Here is a 20,205-nt window from a genome sequence, read left to right on the forward strand (position 1 = left end):
AGAACAGTATGAGTTAATGCAGTGAGTCTGAAAATAAAAAGGAGAATCGGAGAATTATTTAAAAGGTAAAATTAGAAGGACTTAGTGACTGATGTCAGTCTGAATGAGGAAAGAGTCACAATAATTTCCAAAGTTGAGGATAGTGATGCTGCTCTCTGCTAAGAGGGGGAATACAGGAAAAAGAACAGGAGAGATGAGGAATTATTTTTTAGTCATATGTTAAATTTTACGTAAAGGACTTTCCATATATCATAGGATTTGCTAGTAGAAATAAGCAGGTGGCTATTAGAAACCCAGATTTAAAATTCTTAAAGTATAACTACAAAATAAAGATAGTGGAGATAGTCAACTTATGCAAGGTTGTCAACTGTGAGCATCTAGATCATTATATACTATATGGTAAAGGCATGTGGTCTGACTAAAATGAGAGAGGAAAAAAAAAAAGCTAAACATGGAGACCTCAAAAAGAGCTAAACATGGAGACCTCAGTACTTAAAGTGCCAGAAAAATGGAGCTTCCAAAATGTTCTTGAAAGGTAATGGTTGAAAAAAAAGTAAAAAGTGGGGGAAAAAATGCCATAGAAACTAAGAAACAGGAGAGGTTAAGACAGAGAGACCTTTATATACATAGAAAATGTCTGAAAATATACACACTAAATTGTCAGTAGCAGCTCTGAGATGTGCGTTAAAGAGAAAAACAAAAGATCTGGGAATTTTAATTTGATATTTGAACGTTTTAATAAAAGTATTTTATACCTCTTTGTACTACTTTTGCACCTTCTTGCAAGCATATAACTATTTCAAAATAAGTAAAAATGAAAGTCATGTTAAAATGTAAGTTATAATCAATTGAAAATGAAAGATAAATCAAACAAACTTAATCAGAACAGAAGAAGGAGGAAAAGGGCAACATGGAGTGGTCAACAATGTTATACTGTAGATAGGTTAAAAAAGATAAGGACTGACAGCAGCCTTATACCTTGGTATTTAGATTTGGTTGCAAGTGACCTTATTAAAAGTAGTTTTAATAAGGCTAAAGGCAGAAGCTTTACTGTAGTTTTTGGGAATTGGAAAGTAAGGGCATGAAGAGGTGGCATAGTCATCAGGAAGAAGCTTGAGTATGAGGAAAAGAGAGATATAGATAGGGATTTAGCGTCCAAGGTGAGTAAATTATTTGCTCAAGATTCTTATGGTGGCAAGAAAGAGATCCATGCTAGTGTCCTTAGTTTGTTGCAAGTCATCCAGGAATGTGAGGTAGCATGAAGAGTTGACTTATCAGCCCCAATCATTCTAGATCCCAGCTTTTCTGAAACTTGCAAGAAGTTCTATAAGGAATTGAAGAAGTCACTCAATAAGATTTTTGGAAGGAAGAGATCTGTGCCTGCCTGTCTGCCCTCTCTTTCGTACTCCTTTCTTCCGTCCCTCCCTCCTTCTCTCTCTCTCTCTCTCTCTCTCTCTCTCTCTCTCTCTCTCTCATATATATATATACTAGAGGTAGGCACCAGTAGAGGGCAAAAGCTTTAAAGAATACAGAGGTGTTTTGTTACTTATTAAAGAAATGTACCTTTTAAGTTAAAAAGTAAATCCAACTATTTCTAGGAAGTTTCATGCAAAATACAAAACCTGCGGTGTTCCAAAGGCTAACCTGATATATTTTGAACATAACAGTCATACTAGAGAAAATTAAATAAGATGATATACATAAATAAGCTAGTAAATTTCTTTTTTCTTCTTTTTCTGAAGCCGAACAACAACTTATCCTTATACAGAAACACAGATGTACAGCCAAAACACTGGAGGGAATTACTTTGATACTCAAGGGAGTTCTGCACAGGTGACTACCGTGGTCTCGTCCCACAGTATGGTGGGCACTGGTGGGATTCAGATGGGCGTCACGGGAGGACAACTCATCAGTAGCTCTGGAGGAACCTATCTGATCGGCAATTCAATGGAGAATTCTGGTCACTCAGTGACACACACCACTCGGGCCTCCCCAGCAACAGTAAGTATTTGAGTTTTCGTTGGTTTAATTTAGTTTCTTGGTAGCCACTGTTGTACAGTTTCCAGTATAAGGGAGTAAAAAAAAACACAGACTGGGCTGGGCTAAGAAAGTATTGAATTTTAGTATTGTGATATTATCTAGAATATAGAACATTATACAGAATGTTACTGATATGCACCCCACAATTATGTGAATTTGGAAGTTTTTATTAATAGTGGGGAGTGAGGTTATTCTCACTCATTAGTGCTGATTTTAATAGGCTTTCTTCAGTGATAGTAAAATATTTTAAATTTCTACTGAAAGATTTCACTTTCATATTATGCTGATTTTCATTGGCTTTATATGAGATAAAAACCAAGAAGTAATATAGAGAGTAAAATATAATTTCGTTTGGAATTTCCACATCTTTCACTGGTAATATTTATGCGAGCTCATTGCCAGAGAAGACACTTTATGTAGAGCAGCATTTCCCAACCTTTAGACATTTAAGTTTGGCCATATTCACATGCCACCCATACTATTATTTACTTAATATATTTTTTAGTTGATTTGCTTTTAAAATAGAAAATACATAATTTCTTCTAATGTATATTAAAATCTATTCTTAAAAAGTAAATTTAAAAATGTTTACCCAAGTGTCCTATATAAAGCCATTTTGTATTTTATGAGAGAGACACATTGGAAAGCACTGATTAAAAATATCTATATTGGCTTTGATCATAGCTACAAGCAAATGATTTCTTAGGAACACATATTTGAGTTTTATAGTTTTTAAAATTTAATAAATACATTTATATTGACACAGGATATTTTAATGTATTGAAATGATGTCATAGAATTAGTTATAGAAAGCTGTATGGAATTTGATATCATCAAACTCTAACCGGAGCTTTTTATTTTCACCTCAACTAAGCATATAAAGGAGAGTGCTCATTTAGAACTACCTAGCTAAAGTAGTAATGGAATTGATTTTCTAGGTGTTTCATGTAAAAGGAGGCTGGGGATTTCAATTAAGCACAAGCACCCATTTTTTCATCATCTTACCATATAGTTCGTTCTTATAATGAAATAGAAGTAGAAGCAAATTTGGTAAAAAAATAATATGAGAAGCTTTAAATTTTTCATTTTATGGATTTTCTTCAAGATATAACATGTATTTGGTAAATACTTTGTATATTCTTTTCTGTTTGTAATGATTACATATGTTCACACTTTGAGCATTTAATGCCGTTTCCCTAATTCATCCTTTGAAGCCTTTTACTTTTAGTTCACTACTTCTTGCTAACATCAGAGCAGGTCACTAGCAGTTCTGAGTGGAGACTTCCTTTTTTGTAACTTTTTCTTTGTGTTTTTAAAGTATTTCTTATGTGTATTTGTCCCTTGCTTTCCATAACATTAAATACAACATGTCTAAACTTTTTAGTAACAACAGTATATTTTAATAGATTAGAAACTATATCATAGCCTCTCTGGACCTCAGTTTCCCTATCAATAAAATAAGATGTCAGTTAGAGTAAATTATTTTCTAATTTCCTCTCAGCTTTAAAATCATATTTACAACAGAATTGTAAAATGTTTTAGATGTAAAAATAACTTTGTTTTTGCCATAAAAGGAAATTAGGTAGAATAGGTACCAGTATTTTATAGTGCTCCTAAGAAGGCCACCCAGCAAGTCATTTTCTATGGAAATGGAGTTACTCACCATTTCCCAAGGCCTTAGGAAAATTGAAAAATGGGGAGAAAGTCTTTTTTTAATTTTCATTTCATCCACCCTCTCTCATTATAACATACCATCCCTTCGTCCCCCAACCCTCTTCTACTTTAACTTCTCCAGGCATTCCTATTTACCTTCATACTGATTTCTGGCTACCTGTTAAACATCCTTATCAACTGGATATGGATTTACTAAATTTATTAATGCTATCACTGAGTTAACTAAATTGATTATTCCAGGTCATGTAAATATAGGTGCAAACATTAACAGGATATAGTTTGATTTTTTTTTCTATATAGAGTATGAAAAGTGGCATTACTCCTTAAGTTATCCATTACACAAATTTGATGTGTGATTTCTGTTATTATATTAATTGGTAAATTAAACTAACAAAATAAAATAACAATTATAACAACTGTGAACAGTAGGGAGCTATTAAAAAAACCACCAATTCAGAGTATCAATTGTACATATTAATTTATATTTTATAAAAAGCATTAGTATTTAAGGTTTTGTTGCTAAGGATTTTTTTTGGTGTGTTTTCTTTTTATAAGAAAATTTCCTAATTTACACTCCTTAGCATAAGGAGTGTAAAAGTTAAATAAAAAGATAACTTTTGTGTGGAACAATCATAAAGCACATATGATAGTGATATATTATCTAAATATACCACTTAAAGCACATATGATAGTGGTATATTATCTAAATATACATCTGCCAGTGTTTATTTTGTTACTTTGTATTTATTACCAAAAATTATATTCGACTTAGATACCCCTCTCAATCATGCTGGAGATCTTCATCTGCTTAATTCACAGTGAGGTGGTGATTCTATTTACAATTTCACATCTGTTACTACAGTAAAGTTAACAGTTTAAGTGCCATGAAACCTATTTAAGATTTCCTACCATTCTCTTCTTGCCAAATGTTAGAAAATTTGTAGCTTTTTGATTATTTAGACTCCTAGAACTCAAGAAATTTTGGTACATGCCATGTTATCAAAGGGAATTTGCTTTTTTTCACATATCTTTTTCATTCACTGGAGATCCGCACAAAGAATGTATATGACAACTTGTTGCCAAGACTCAAGCCATTTCTTTGAAAACATTGAGCCAAACTCTGCCAAATAAGTTGAGTTCTTCTGGCTGTTTGGTGGTCAGCCTTTCTGTTTAGTGGCCAACTTGTCACCTATAGCATGCCTAATGCAACCGACTGTGTAGTAGTCTATACTGTGGCCAGAATTCCTAACTGGGAAATAGCCATATGAGCTGTTCCTTAAGAGCCTATAATAAGTGAAATGTATAGTCTATTAATGCAGTTGATGTAAAACTAGTTAAGTTTGAGTATTTGGAAATAACACAAACCTAACACATTTTGTTCAGTTCCTGGGTAGCAAGGTTTCCTGCTGCGGTTCTCAGAATAATTGCCTGACTCTCTCTTACACTTGACCTCTGTCCATACAGAAATACTTTTATTTGAATTAGGAATAATTTTCTGTCACAGAGAAAAGTTTACTCCATTGTACAAAGCAGTTTCTCAAGATATGAAAATGAAAAATAATAATAATTTAAAAATGAAGCCACTACTAAGAAAAATAAATGATTAGCACTTGAAATTTTTTTTTACCTAGTCTAATATTCAATATAAAACTGTCTTTCAAATACTAGAAGTATCTCTGAATCATTAATGGGGAATTTTTATTTGAGCATATGATTTGTTTTAGTTTTATAACTTTAAATGAAAAATAGTTTTTAGAAGCATGTGTTAGTAGTTCATTTTTGCTTATACATTGTAAAAATTGTCAGTTTTCAAAGTACCTGGAAATGTCAGAATTTTTCAAGAGATTATGATGGTAACAAGTTAAATTTTATTTGATGACTATGTTATGGTACAAACTACCAGTTTTCAGATTTGGTCAAAATACTATTCTCCTTTTACTTACTGTTTCATTTATTAGATCAATGGAGTCCATTTGTCTACAAGTTATATGTAAAGGCATTTCCTGCTGATAGTATTAAACAAGAATTTCCAAAAAGATTATGTAACTTTTTTTGGAACATCACTGGCTATGAGTTCAGCTAAGTTACTATTTGACTGTTTTACATTTCATTAAATTAATTCTAAGATCTAATTATTGTTAATATTTCAGCAGCACATAGACATTAATATAGAAGAGTTGACTACAGTCATAATTCTAAACTCATTATATTTTGACACCATATTTCTTTGTGTGTCTTTATTCATTTGAAACTCTATTTTCCTTCATTATTTTTCTGTATAATCATATCATTTACAGAATTTTAGAATTTTGAAACCTGAACACAATTCACATTTGAATATCAAAAATTTATGATTGTAATTAGTGATACTTTTGTGCTCATCACAGCATAATTTATTTTGTACCACACTATATAACAAATAGCAATTTGCTTTAAGAAGCTTTATTTATTTCTTCTTCCATAAAATAACATTTGTATTCTTATAATTAGATGGTTATTTTTGGAAGCTTTTTTTCTTCTTGTTAGCTAAATAAGATTACATTAATCACTTGAGACTATGATATGAAAGCTAATTTTTACATCTTTCTGTATATACATTGAGTAATTATATATGTTAAGTGGCTCTTGCTAAAATTAGATCCTAGCAAGGGGCACAAGGAAAATGTGTTGAAACTAAAATTGTTCATATCTCTCCCTTTTTTGATTAATGTTAAATATTGTAATTTCTTTCAGTTACTTGGAGGAAAATTTGGATGCCCATCTGCTGCTATATAAGTAAAAGTTTGGCCTAACTTGTACAGTTTATAGAAAGTTAACAATTTGTTTAAGAATTATAGATGCTTTTATTTATTTATCCATGGGTTTACGTATTTATGGATTTGGTGTAAGAGAATGGTTTTTTCTAAGAAGATGGAGTATATATGTATAGTGCCCCAGAAAATGTTTCTGCCACCTTATTTCTTTGTTGGAGTGGTACCAATGGCCAATTTTTTTGCTTTAAATTTCTTTTTTTTACTTTGGTTATGTCCCATGTAAATTTTTTGTCTGCATTTTTTTATTTTTTATTTCTTTATTTTTTAAATATATTTTAATTAGTTTCAAGTATATAGTACAATGGTTAGACATCTATATAGTTCATAAAATGATCCTCCCAATTTTACTCTCCCTCCCTTGACCATCCACCTAGCCAACATATTAATGCTAACTGCATTCCCTCTGCCATGCTCCCCATCCCCATGACCATCCATCAGCTACTAATTTGTACCTTTTATCCCTTCACCCATTCTCTCATCTCCCCCAACCCCCCTCCCCTCTGTCCATCACCAAATTGTCCACCATATTTGTGAGTCTGTTTTTGATTAGTTTGTTCTTTTTATTCCTTTGATTCCGCATATAAGTAAAATCATATAGTGTTTGTCTTTCTCTCTCTGACTTAAATACCTTCTAGATCCATCAAGGCAATATCTTTTTCCATCCCCTTCCTTCTGGTCTGTGTGTGTCTTTTAATCTGAAGTGAGTCTCTTATAGGCAACGTGTATGAGTCTTGTTTTCCTTTCATTCATCCACTCTATCTTTTAGTTAGAGCCTTAATTCTTTTCCATTTAAGGTACTTATTGATAGGAATGTAATTGTTACCATTCTTTATTCCTGTTTTTGATACATGTTTTTTCTTCTTAAAGCTGTCCCTCCAACATTTCCTGTAATACTGGCGTGGCGGTGATAAATTCCTTTAGCTTATTTTTGTCTGGGAAGCTCTTTATCTGTCCTTCATCTCTAAACGATAGCTTTGCTGGATAAAGTATTCTTGGTTGTAGATCCTGGGCCTTCATCCTGTCGAAAATTTTTTTACCAAGCCCTCTGTCCTGCATAGTTCCTTTTGAGAAATCAGCTGCCAGTCTTATGGGTGTTCTCTTATATGTAATTATTTGTTTTTCTCTTGCTGTTTTGCTTTAAAATTTTTATTAATTTATTTATATGAAATAGTTATATATTCTTAAGTTACACAATTCAGAAAATATAAGAAAGTACATAATGCAGTCTCCCTCTTACTTCCATTGTTCAGTTCTTATCCTTAAAGGCATCCACTGTCATCAAGTTTGTTTGAGTATCATGCTAGAGATATTCTGTGAATGTACAAGCAAAATCTCTCATTCTAGAGATATTCTGTGAATATACAAGCAGAATCTCTCTCTTTCCCTCTCATTACCATTTTTTTTAATATAAATGGTAACAAAAATACTGCATCTTGCTTTTTCCTTTCACTTAGCAATATATCTCAGAGAGTTTTTTTCATATCAGTACTTGAAGGGCTCCTTGTATTTATGGGAAATGACTATATTAGAAGGAATTGAACTGTCCTTCTATCTTACCAAAGGAAAAAATGTTAAAATAATATTGGATTATTGGTTATGGCTATATATAGAAAACCAATATAGTCACATTAGGTGAAAACTTCTATTTAATTATCATATATAAAGATATGCTTAGAAGAAAAAAATTTAAATTTAGAAGTGTGCATAAATTATGCATAAATCAGTTATATTTTACATATTATAATATAATTTCTATTTTAAATAATTTTCCCAGTCTTTCAATTAGCTTCAATAATTTTCTTAGTCTTTCAGCAATAATAAATATATTTCTCCACTTATTTTGACAGAAGCATGTATGTCCATTATTTTAGTATTTTCTGTTTTCCTGTGTTTCATTCTCCCTAGGCCAACCTGAGCCCTCAAACGAAACTCCTCAGAGAGCATACCATGAATCTTTTGCTTCCTCTACTAAAACGTAAATTCACTGAAAGTTCTGGGACCTCATTTTCAAAGCACTTAATCAAATGGGACTTTGAGTGACTTGTAGTCTCAATCACTTCATCTATATTCCATTCAGCTGTCAGTCAACGGCACACTACTCTGGCCTTGAAGCTGATAAGATCTAGAGGCAGTAATTTTATGGTTAAGGCTGTAAAACATTCCACTCCTAGAAATCTTGATAAACTAGAAGGTTAAGACGAACAGAACGACAGGGGCCTTCAGCCTCTCTTGAACATTAGCTCATATCTTTTAATTTAATGAGGAAAAATACAATACAATGCCTCTGTTCAATTATCAGTTATCAAATGAGAGGGAATTTCTCCATGTCCCCATGTTTATCAGTGCATACCCCAAAAACATGTGATTTGATTACCACTTTCTCAACATGCATAACTGCAGTCGTTTTGTTTTGTTCTAGTTTGGTTTCTTAGTCATAGAATTATCTGATTTCTTTTAAAATCTAGCTATTATATTTGATTATAACTGTTGATGTCCATAAATCTCATGGGCTAGGTGTTTTGTAATCTAACTTAAGACTGTTAGAAATAATTTTACACATTTATCTTAAATTTTTTTTACCATATATTTTAGTAACTTTCCCATCTGCCTTGTAAAAGAAGAAATTATGTTTTCAAAATTAGACCAAGATTCAGTTAAACAAGAGAGAAAATAAAATATAAAAATAGAAAGTAGGTAAAGAAGTCAGAATTTGCAGATAATATCATTATATACCTGACAGAAATCAGAGAGAATCAAATGAAAAACTTAGTACAAGATTAATATACAAAGAAATCAATAGGATACAAACTACAGTAGTTAGAAAATATAATGGAAGCAAAGATCTCATTTATAATAAATTCGGAATATACCATGTAACAAACTAATAATATATATGTAAGATTTAACTGCTGAATAAAACTTTCTAAAGTTCCTAAGGGACCCAAAAGAAGCTTGAATAATTAAAAAAGTTTTAGTATCAAACATATTAAATCTCCCTGTTAACTTAAAGTATTTCAATGCGATCTCAACTAAAACACCAATAGACTTTTTTCTTTTACAAGTAAGACTGTATAAATAAACACGCAAGAATAGCAAAATTTTTGTAAAAAAGAAACATATTGAAGGGTGGGGTAGGATGGAAACAGCCCTACCAGTTATTCAAACATATTATAAAATTATAATAATTAAAACAAAATTGTCTACACACATGAATAGACCAGTTTAGACTAGTAATGAACTAAAGACCATAAATAGGCCAAATGCGTATAGAAATATAGTATATGATAAAGGTAGCATTGCCCATCAGTGGAAAAATAATGGATTATCAATAAATGGTGGGACAACTGGATAACTATTTAGAAAAGAAAATTAGATTGGTTCCATACATTACTCCCTATATAAAAATTAATTTTACTTGGATGGGAAAATATATTTTATTATTCTCTTATAATGGGAAAGCATAATATAAAATCCAGAAACTGCAAATTTATTGATATAATCAGCTACATAAATGAAAATATTCCATATGTTAAAAACTACCATAAACAAAGGCAACAGTGAAATGACAACCTGGCATAAAGTTTAAGGTATTATATTCAAAGAATTAATTTGTTTAATATATAGACCACTTTTATAAATCAAGAAGAAAATAAAAAAAAACAAAATGGGAAAAGTATTTGAACAAGCAGTCTACTGAAAAGGAAATGAAAAATAAATTACAAAGAGATATCATTTTCACCTCTCACACAGACAAAGCCAAGGTTAGTAGGCAAGGGTGTGAAAAAACGAGCATTCTCATTCATCGTTAATAGAAATCAAATTGGCCCGGAATTGAAGAACAATATGGAATTTTTAACGAAATTGAAAGTACACATATACTTTGACCCAGAGAATGAACTTATAGGAATTTATCCTATTGTTGATACTCATACATATGTGAAATGCTACATAAACAACTATATTCATTGTAGAGTTATTTGTAATAAAAAAATTTTTTAGAAAAGTCTAATTGTTCATCATCAAGGAAATAGTAAAATAAATTTTGGTGCATTTGTCCATTCATTAGAATTGGACATAGCCATTAAAAGGAGTGAGGCAATTTATGTGTATATTGATATAGATAATAGATATACATATGAAAAAAATCTCAAAACATATGAAAAGGAGAGGATATGTGTGTGTGTCTATAAATAGAAACATACATTTGTGTATGCTTATATAAGCACAAAAATATCTCTAGATGAATGTATAACAATAAAGCTGAGAGGCATGTGAATATATTATCTATTCAAGAAAGTGATTTATTATTTTCAAAAATATCTGGCAAGTTCTCAATGACTATAAAGTACATCTATTTGGTCATGCTTCCTAAGCTGAAACAACCGTTTCTTTATGTGCCCAGTAAAAAGACACTTAATGTAACACTGATCCTAGGTTTCAGAAAATGTCCTCCTTTATTAGATTTTTGAAAGTTTAGAGAATGAAAACTGATATTAAATTTAAGAAAGCTTTTTTGAGCCATTTTTATTATTCAGTATTTTGGAGTGAACATGAATGTTTTGGATTTGTATTCATGTACGTAGAGTCTGGATTATTTTCTTTAGTTATTCATTCTCTCAGACATTTACTGAGCAAAATCTATTGACCGGGCACTGTGCTTTTATGAATATAAAGGTTTACAGTGTGGGTAATGGAGCTAGTTTCAGCATTGAAAGGGACCTAAGACTCCAAGGCAAAAATGGAAATTCACAAGTAGCTCCCAAACTTCTTTTAAGTGGTTAATTTCATCTTCTTTCACACCATATTGTTTTTTAAATCACAGATATTAATATGGTATAAATTTATTAATTTTAGATTCACCAAAATATTCTTATCTTTTGATTTTGTTGCTAACATAAATTTTAAAATTACCTAAAGGTTGTATAGGCTTGAGAAGCAAGAGAATGAAAGAAAAGCAAAAATAATACATTGACTTCAAAATCACCCTTTAAATAGAGTTAGCTAGCACTGTTGTAGGAATGCCCATTACTTCCCTACTTATTCTTCCCAAAGTAATAATTGTAGTCTGACCCTGGCAAAGAAAAACATTTTGATCATATTTTAGTGCAATGTCCCTCAGATTTGATTGTGCATTCTCTGGAGCATTTGTTAAAGGCATCCCCGGACCCCAGCCCCGGGCTTTTGATTCAGTTCAGGGAAGAACCCAAGATCTGCAATTCTTACAAGTGCCCAGGCGATTCTGCTAATGCTGATCCAGAATCACAGATTGTTAAAACCTCTGTTTCAGTGATTATATAGACTTAAGTACAAAGTGAAAATGTTCTTAGTACTCAGAAGAGTATGCAAAAGGAAGATTTAAAATCTCACACTTGGAAATGTAAATATGGCCTTAAATCCTATCACTTAGTACTAATCCAGCAGATTCCTGAAGACTAATTCTAGCCCTGAGTGCTTCTGCAGTTGATGTGTTGGAAAACAGTTTTATTGTTATGCACTGATAACACCAGGCCAGTCTCCTAGGGTCCTGGTGAGGGTGGAGGGATGTGGGCTCTACAGAGTGATCAGAGGAAGCCCAAAACAACAGTCTTGGTTTCAGTCTACCAAGTTAAAACAAATGTTCTCAGAACACATTCACTTTATGCTAGTTTCTCATTCAAATGTTTTTTCCCATAACTACTTCAGAATAGCTTCAGGTGGTACAAAATTGCTAAAACTCCAGGTTGAAAGCATAATTAAATTTTTTTCTCTAGATGTCATAAAATTATCAGTGAATAAAAAAGACTTCATGTAGTTAAACATTTGCAAGACCTAAAACTTCTTTGCTCTAAATGCTTAATGTATAAAATTAAGATTTGGTTTTTAGCTACTTTCTGGTTCAAGTGGAGATAAAAAGCAAAGCTGGCTAGGTGTGTTTTCTGGGCATTTTCAGTATTTTTAAGAGTTAAAAGAACAGCTTATCCTGAATTACAGTAGGTTAAGCTTCTTTTCAACATTGCTGTGGAGTAATATATTTATATGTTGATTTCTGTATCATTTGAATATACAAGTGAAAAGAACAGTGTCATATTCAGAGCTTTAGCTTCAGTGGGAAGTGTTTCTATCTGCATTACCGGACCTCCTGGGCCCCAGAGACACCTGTGGATTTGTAGAAGCTGGGTTGCAGTGACTAGAAGGGAACTGATTTTAACTGATTTAATTGCAGAGCATTCAGTTTGGGGCTACAGCCAACAATGAGAAATACTTTTACATTGTGGCCCAGTGCTAATGTACATACATACGTATGTATGCACATTTATGAGTACACATTTATGTACACACATTATGTGACTATGTATATACATACATACATTCATATACAGATGACTGAAACCAAAGTTCCACAAAACAGTACTTATCCATACTGTGTACAAGGACATCTGATTATTTTCTATTCTGTTTGACATCTTTAATTTTTTAAAAAATGCTTGTCAGAACCCATATAATTGATTTTGTAACCCACTAATGGGTTACACCTTACATTCTGAAAAGGATGCTTTGAGCAAATTGAAGAGGAGATCAAAGCATTAGCATTATATATATGAGACCTGGATGCAGACTCTCCATTGTTGTTGTTGTCGTTGTCGTTGTTAGAAATGTTGTTTCGCATTTCTAACAAGTGCCCAGATGAGCCTAGCAATTTTTTTAGGACCACACTCTGAAAACACTTGTGTTATAGTGATTAGATAGACTAAATGCAAAGTAAAAGTGGTCTTACTTTGATACTCCTGGTTGAAGTGCGTCCCGTAGAAAGTCTTTCCCCGCCCCACACCTCCTTACAGGCATACACATACGCCAGGAGGCTGTCATTTGTAATGTATAAGGGCTGTGACTACATGCTCATATCAACAATCGCAGATACTTTTCTGAGCAGAAGCCACCAGGTAGAAATATTTCTGTTTTACTTGATCTCAAATGCAAGCAAAATGTAAAGTCTTAGAGTTCCAAAGAGAAATTACCTAAAAGGGAATTTTCAGTCTTCAGTGTATTTTCTTCATTCAGTTTCTCCAAAGCATTTACTGCTCTTTCATCAGGAAACAAAAATGCTGATTCTCTAAGAAAGTGGTAACTGGCAGGTTAACAGATTAACCTGCGTTAACAAGAAAATGCAACATTACATATAATTAAGTTATCCTTAATTACAAATTAAGGATAACTATTTTTATAATGATTAAAATTTAATTATCCATTCATAACTTTTTGTTGCCTTGTAACTTGATCACTTTGAAATCATTTTCAAGTAATGTTTATCAATCATATTTAAACCCTTTCCTATTAAAAAGCAAATCTTGTTAACAGTAAATCATTTAGCAAATTTTAATTTTACAAGCCACCCCTCAGAAGATAGTTTCATTAAAACAATTTGAGATATTTCTACTTGATTTGTGTTCATGTTATATTTGTATAAAATGGAAATTATGTTGAATTTAGAGTGATAAATCTTGGTTTCCAATCTCATCGTTAATACCTATGTAATCTCAAAACAGTCTCTCAATCCCAGAGAGCCTCAATTTTCTAATCCGTAAAAAGGAGGTAATATTGCTTGTCTTTTCTATTTCACAAAGTTGCTGTAAAGATCAAATGAGAATTAATGTAAAAAAGGCTTTATAAATCATAAAGCATTATAATATTCTATTTTTAAATTGCTTTCTTTAACAGCTCTAGAAAGGAAATTGTTTCTACCATGAGACTGATTTTAATTATTATAGTAGTTGAGTAAATCAGTCTTGACCTTTAGTCTTTAGAAAAGATGAAAAAAAGCCATTCCAGAGTCAAGAGAATATGCCTTGACCTATAAAGACAAAGAATAAGATGATGTAATTATTCTTTTTCCTTCTGTCTTATTAGCATGTAATGGAATGACTGGTCATTATTTATTAAGAGAACGTTCTAATTGTCCTCACATATGATATTCTATTTGGGCCATTGCATGGATGTCCACGAATGTGTTCCTAAGGATCTTTTATCTTCCAGAAAGGACCAATTTTTTTCTAAGAAATCATGTGCCCATATAGTGGCTGGGATAGATATCGGTTTCTTACCTGTTCTTTCAGATAGTAAGTTTCCAAATCTCACCCACTCTGAACAATCTCACTTAATGCTCTGTAAGACTGTCTTCTGAGGCTAAACATCTCATCTCAAAAGTAGCATCCCGCCGTTTGATTTCAGGAGTTGCCATAGCTTCTCATCTGATTATGAGGCAGTAGTCCAGGATCATCACGAACCAGTCTAAACTCCCAAGTACCATGTATCCTAGCATTAGATACTTGTGGAGAGGATATGTACACTTTTGGCAACTCGGTCTTAAGATGCTTATTTAGTAAGAGATACAACTGGGTGCTATGTCTTAGTTCAGATAATTAATTTTTCAAAAAATAAGCTAATGTATACTGATTATCTAAAGCTTAACTTAAAGTTTAAGTATGAAGTGGAAAATGTTAATTGTAAAAACAACCACCATGAATTCTTTAGTCATAATAAATTACTTGGCTCTGTTACCATTAAATATAAAAAGGCAAAACAACATTTAAAAAAAAATTAAAAATCTAAGAAAAAGGAAAAGATAGATGATAGATAGACAGATAGATAGATACATAGATAGATGATAGACAGACAGTCAGACCATCAGACAGAATGGAGCAACACTCAAGAAAACAGACATCACTGAGGCCTTTAATTGGTCTTTCAGGTTGTCACAGCCCCTCCTGGTAATCTGATTATAATAGTTTGCAGCAGAGTGAAATTTCAATAATAGAATGATCAGTATTCTTAGAATAAAAATCATGCAGCAGAGAAATGAACAGGAAAAAATTTTAGAATCTATTCATGTCAATGTGTTTGATAGGTATATTTGAAATGTTCTAATCGCACAGTGATGGAATAAAGACTATTGTGTTCATTTCAAGTAAAAATAAGGCACTGCCAAGCTTCCTACCTCAGACTTCCCACCTTTAGATCTGTAATTAAAAAATATGTTTATATTCATTTCTTCTCATTCTCACTGCTACCTTACCAGGGTCTCACCTCAATCCAGAACTAATACCATTGTTTCCAAGGTGGTTTTCCTGTCTCTAGATTCTTTCTCTTCCTACATTATATCCTAGATTAATATATAAAGTCCTATCATGTCATATCAATTCCCTTTCTAAAAGCTTTTCAACAATGTCCCATTTCCTTTTTAAATTTAAGACCCTAGCCAAGAAATTGCAGTCTGTCTAACTTAATTTACCTATCCCTAAAGGAATTTTATCCTTTAGCCTATCTTACCCTTCCTTGAACTTACATTGTGCTGTCTTATCTCTGTGCCTCTATTCATTCTCTTTGCTCTGCCTAAAAATATTCACTAACCTGCGCCTATCAGAATGCCAGGCATTATTTGTCAATCCTTTACTAAAGAGCATCATACTCATGCTTTCTCTTTTTCTAACCATAGCAGCAAGAAGTGATTCTTCTCTCCTTCCCTCCCTCTCTATTCTAGTAATAGCTAATTATTTAATTCACTTCTGTTGCCTTTAATCATTTAGAGGGAGGGAGGAAGAGGGGGAGGGGAAGGGAAGAGAGAGAGAGAAAAAAAAAAGAGAGAAATTCCTTATATATGAATAGATCCACTGTGTCACTCTTACCAATTAGACAGGCTATGATGTATTGTGAGCCTTTGGTTGACAGGGTTATGTTTTGAATATCTTTGCAAACATTTCTGTCTGTCCGTCTCCCTCCCTCCCTCCATCTCTCCATCTCACCTCTTAATCTCTCCACCTCTTCATCTCTCTCCGTATACACACTCACTCACAGAGCTAACACTGTACCTTGTGTACAATAGGGTTTTTTGTTTACTGAAACCAAATGAAATCTCATGAAACTCTACTAGTCTAATGAAATTGCCATTATTAGTAGCAAGCACCACAGCTGTTTCATATTGGGGGCAGAGGGAGAAGGGGGTTTTTATTTTATTTTTTATTGGCAAAACACCCTACATATACCAAATTTGAATCATTTTTAAATTCTGACTAGCTGATAATCTAGCTTGTTAATCATTTTCATTGTTTAAAACTACAGTGATATAATATCTTTTCGAGGTTTGAAACATTTCCGTAGAGGATATATGAGAATATCATGTTGAACACTTAGGCCAATAATCTTTTGGATCAACGAGTCCTACTTACCTCATTATCATTTCATACCTTTAGTACGACAGTTATGGGTACTGTGGAATGTAATTTGGTATTAAATATATTTCTACCCAGGAGAATTTATAAATTTTTTTCTAAGGACTAAATTTAAGTTTTGAATGATCTTCAGTAAACTGGAAGCATATGATCTCACCAGTTCACTTTGTTCTCAGTATTTTGGGTATATAACACTAAAGTCTGCTATCTTTTTCATGAGATTGGCTAACCCCCTTGAACAGGTATTTGCTCAAACATCTAATCCATAATAATGGAAAAGTTAACAAATAATTTCATCCTCAGTGGGCCTAGTAGAAATTTATTCCAATTCACTATTGTATTTAATTTAGTTAGTTTGCTGTCCCTCTACCTATCCCCTTCTTCCCCATATACATAGATATGTATAGCCCCCATAAAACTATGATAAGACCAAATCATGGGCTAATTAGTCGGAGTGGCATCAATAATCCTTTGGGAATATTAGAACTGAATATTAGAACTGAATATTAGAACTTCCATAACTACAATATCAAAAATTTGCCTTGTCTACTGCCATGCCACCCTGAACATACCTGATCTCATCTGATCTCGGAAGCTAAGCAGGGTCGGGCCTGGTTAGTACTTGGATGGGAGACCATCTAGGAATACCAGGTGCTGTAGGCGTTTAAAAAAATTTTTTTGCCTAATTTTTACGCTGCTTCCATAGTTTTACATTGTTCCTCTATCTCCTCTTTCACCCTCACTTTCCATACATATTCCTACGGATGTTAATCTCTTCTCATAATCTTGTCCCTGAAAGCTTCTATTCAACAAATGTTTATTGAGCATACTTCAGCCCATGTTTTAACCTATCAACTAGCAGGACGTGGTCTATTATACCTAATAAAACCCTTCTGGCTTTATCTGAAAACACATTTGTCAAACATCCCACACTTCTCTTAAAACCTTAATGACATTTCTTCTTCCCTGGTTCCCGCATACCAATAACTAATTCCAATCTGTTATTTCAGCCTTCCTTCATACACTCTCATATATATCATACCCTACAAACTGGACTCCTTGACTGTTCCCAAATTTGGACACATACTGTGCTTTCTTGCCTCCTGGCCTTACTGATTCCATTCTTCCTCCCTAAAATAGCCTGTCTCCCACTTCTACCCATTAAAAACTTTCTATCTTTTAAAGCACGGAGTTCTGAATTTGGAGAGTCTATAAACTCAGAGAAAATGAAATTTTGTAGGTGTACTTAAATACATTTTTCTACATAGAGGGTTCACAGTTTTTAACATATCCTCAGAAGGGGGCCTAGACTTCTCCAAAAGTTAAAGAATAAAGAATTTCTGTTTTCTTCTACATATCTGAACTACACTTTTATTTTTGTCACATATGGCCTTGTTTGTTTAATTATACATTTATGCATATATACCTTATCTCTCTTGCCAGATTACAATTTCCTTTGCATTATGAATTTTTTATCATGATTCCCTACATATTATCGTATATATGATAGATACACAGTAACTGTGTAATAAATAAAACCCATCCTTTAAAAAATGGAATCAGAGCTATGATCATTTGATGAGATAAGAATTCCCTTCAATGTTTTCATTTAATAAATTTAATAAATACATGTTAAGGTTTTTCTTTGTTTGTATGCTTCTCAGAAGTTTTTCACAGCCAGGTGGTCACTAAATGTCCTGCCTTCCCTTTGGACTAATTCATGAGCCTCAGAGAATACATGGGTATTGGGGAGCCTGTGCATTTCCACATAGGCTCTGTCCTTGCTCAGAAGCTTGTCATCTTCCTTCGCTCAGTGTTTACTTCTTGCTTGTCCTATCTTTCCATGTTTCCTTTTTCTCTTCCCTAGCCTCTACAAGTTCAGCCAGACTTAAGTCAATTATGGCAGGAGATTTCTACAGCCAAAATAAATAGTCCATTTTAAAATTCTATATTACAAAGTGACACAACCAAAATTCTCAAGGTCTAAAAAATTCTAGAAAGTCAGCCTATCTTTAGGGAACCCAGTTCGATCACGATGTTTTCCAGATGTTATGTCTCCCCCAGAGCTCTTCAAAAACTGGCCAGAAATGAGGGGGCCATTTCTTAACAGTGTAGCCCTCTAGAGAGTTATCTGAAAATCTGAGACCACTGTAGAGTACCAACGTTAGTACTAGAAGCACGATTATCCAGCTTTTTTCCAGAAGCGCAGCTTTATCCAACTTAAAATCCCTAACAAACCCAGACACTGGATTTCTCCCTCAGTGTTGCCCAGCTATTATGTTTCTGATAGTGTTTACCTTTCATCTAAACCTATAAAACCACAAGGTACAAATTTTATTTATTTACTTATAGACTGAAATCTGACCTCAAATTTTCTACCCTTAAACTTTAATAAAAATGTAGGCATTTTAGCAAATTAAAGTTTTGAGCAAATTCTTCCTAAAAATGATTGAAAGTCATTTCAGCTTTTTTTTATATGTTTTCTCTTTGAAAGCAAGAGTACTTATTGATGCCTTTTTAAGAGATATAAAACTGAGGTCCTTTATAGTTTTACTGTTTAACATTTCGGCAAAATGTTTGTTTACTCTACATTTATATTACTCTTTCTATAATGTATCTTGTTTCATTTGTGCAATATCACTTTCTTTATATTATTTTCAAATATAATGATAAACTGCATTAATATACCATCTGGCTGCAAGAGTGTCTTAGAAGCCAATTTAGTTAATTTTGCGATCTCAAAAAAAACTAACAGTAGAATAAATTGTATTATATCATCTTAAGAACTAATATCTGTTTTAAGAATATTTTTTCTAGAATTTCTAACCTAACATTCTCCTTAGTATTACATTTTATTAACTCCGGGGAAGAACTGGTAACTTGGGAAAATAATATAAAATTAAATTAAAACTATTAATTCTCAAGTTATTTAGAAGAAAATTTTGTGTAATTGAGACTGACATCTTTGTATAAAGTATTCCAGCGTAAAGAAATTGCAAATTTGATAGAAGAAAAAAAAGACTTTGCTATGGATATCGCCATCCTTTTCTTTCTTTCTTTTGATTGAAGGAGGCAATATGTTAAAATATCAAGGCATCACTAATTTCTATAGCCAATGTAAAGTATAAGTAAGTTAACTATATTTTAAAGCATTGAATATTTTTATAATTGCTTATACTGAATAATTGATTTGATGAGATGGTAGAAGTCAAAATAATGAAATCGATTCTTCTCTCTTAAATTACATAAAGTTATTTTTTATTTAACTTTAGTTAATATTGTTAATATAACCTAGTAACTAAATACAGGGTATTTTTATAGTACATGCTATAGTAGTTGCTCTTAAGTATCTTTAAATATGAGGTTATCAAGAGCACATCTCATATATTTTTGGCACCTGCTTCTTAATTATGGTGTTATAATTGCTTATGGTATGCTGAGATTACATTGAATGAAACTGTTTCTGTGGTTGTCCC

General features: G+C 32.5%; 1 protein-coding gene and 1 non-coding gene across 8 annotated transcripts in view; both read left to right on the forward strand.

Moving 5' to 3' along the window:
• The window catches only part of RFX3 (regulatory factor X3), a 254,136-nt gene that overhangs the window by 160,548 nt on the left and 73,383 nt on the right, over positions 1-20,205 (forward strand). For all 7 annotated transcript variants that reach the window (XM_023521268.1, XM_023521263.1, XM_011376666.2 and 4 more), the window contains one exon: positions 1,743-2,001. In XM_023521268.1, the coding sequence (XP_023377036.1) occupies positions 1,743-2,001 (259 nt within the window). The remainder of the gene's footprint in view (positions 1-1,742; positions 2,002-20,205) is intronic.
• On the forward strand, positions 17,274-17,392 carry LOC111730119. The gene has a single exon (XR_002776561.1). It is a non-coding gene; the product is annotated as a 5S ribosomal RNA (ribosomal RNA).

The sequence above is a fragment of the Pteropus vampyrus genome, unplaced genomic scaffold (assembly GCF_000151845.1).
Source record: "Pteropus vampyrus isolate Shadow unplaced genomic scaffold, Pvam_2.0 Scaffold301, whole genome shotgun sequence".
In the NCBI taxonomy this organism is placed as follows: Eukaryota; Metazoa; Chordata; class Mammalia; order Chiroptera; family Pteropodidae; genus Pteropus; species Pteropus vampyrus.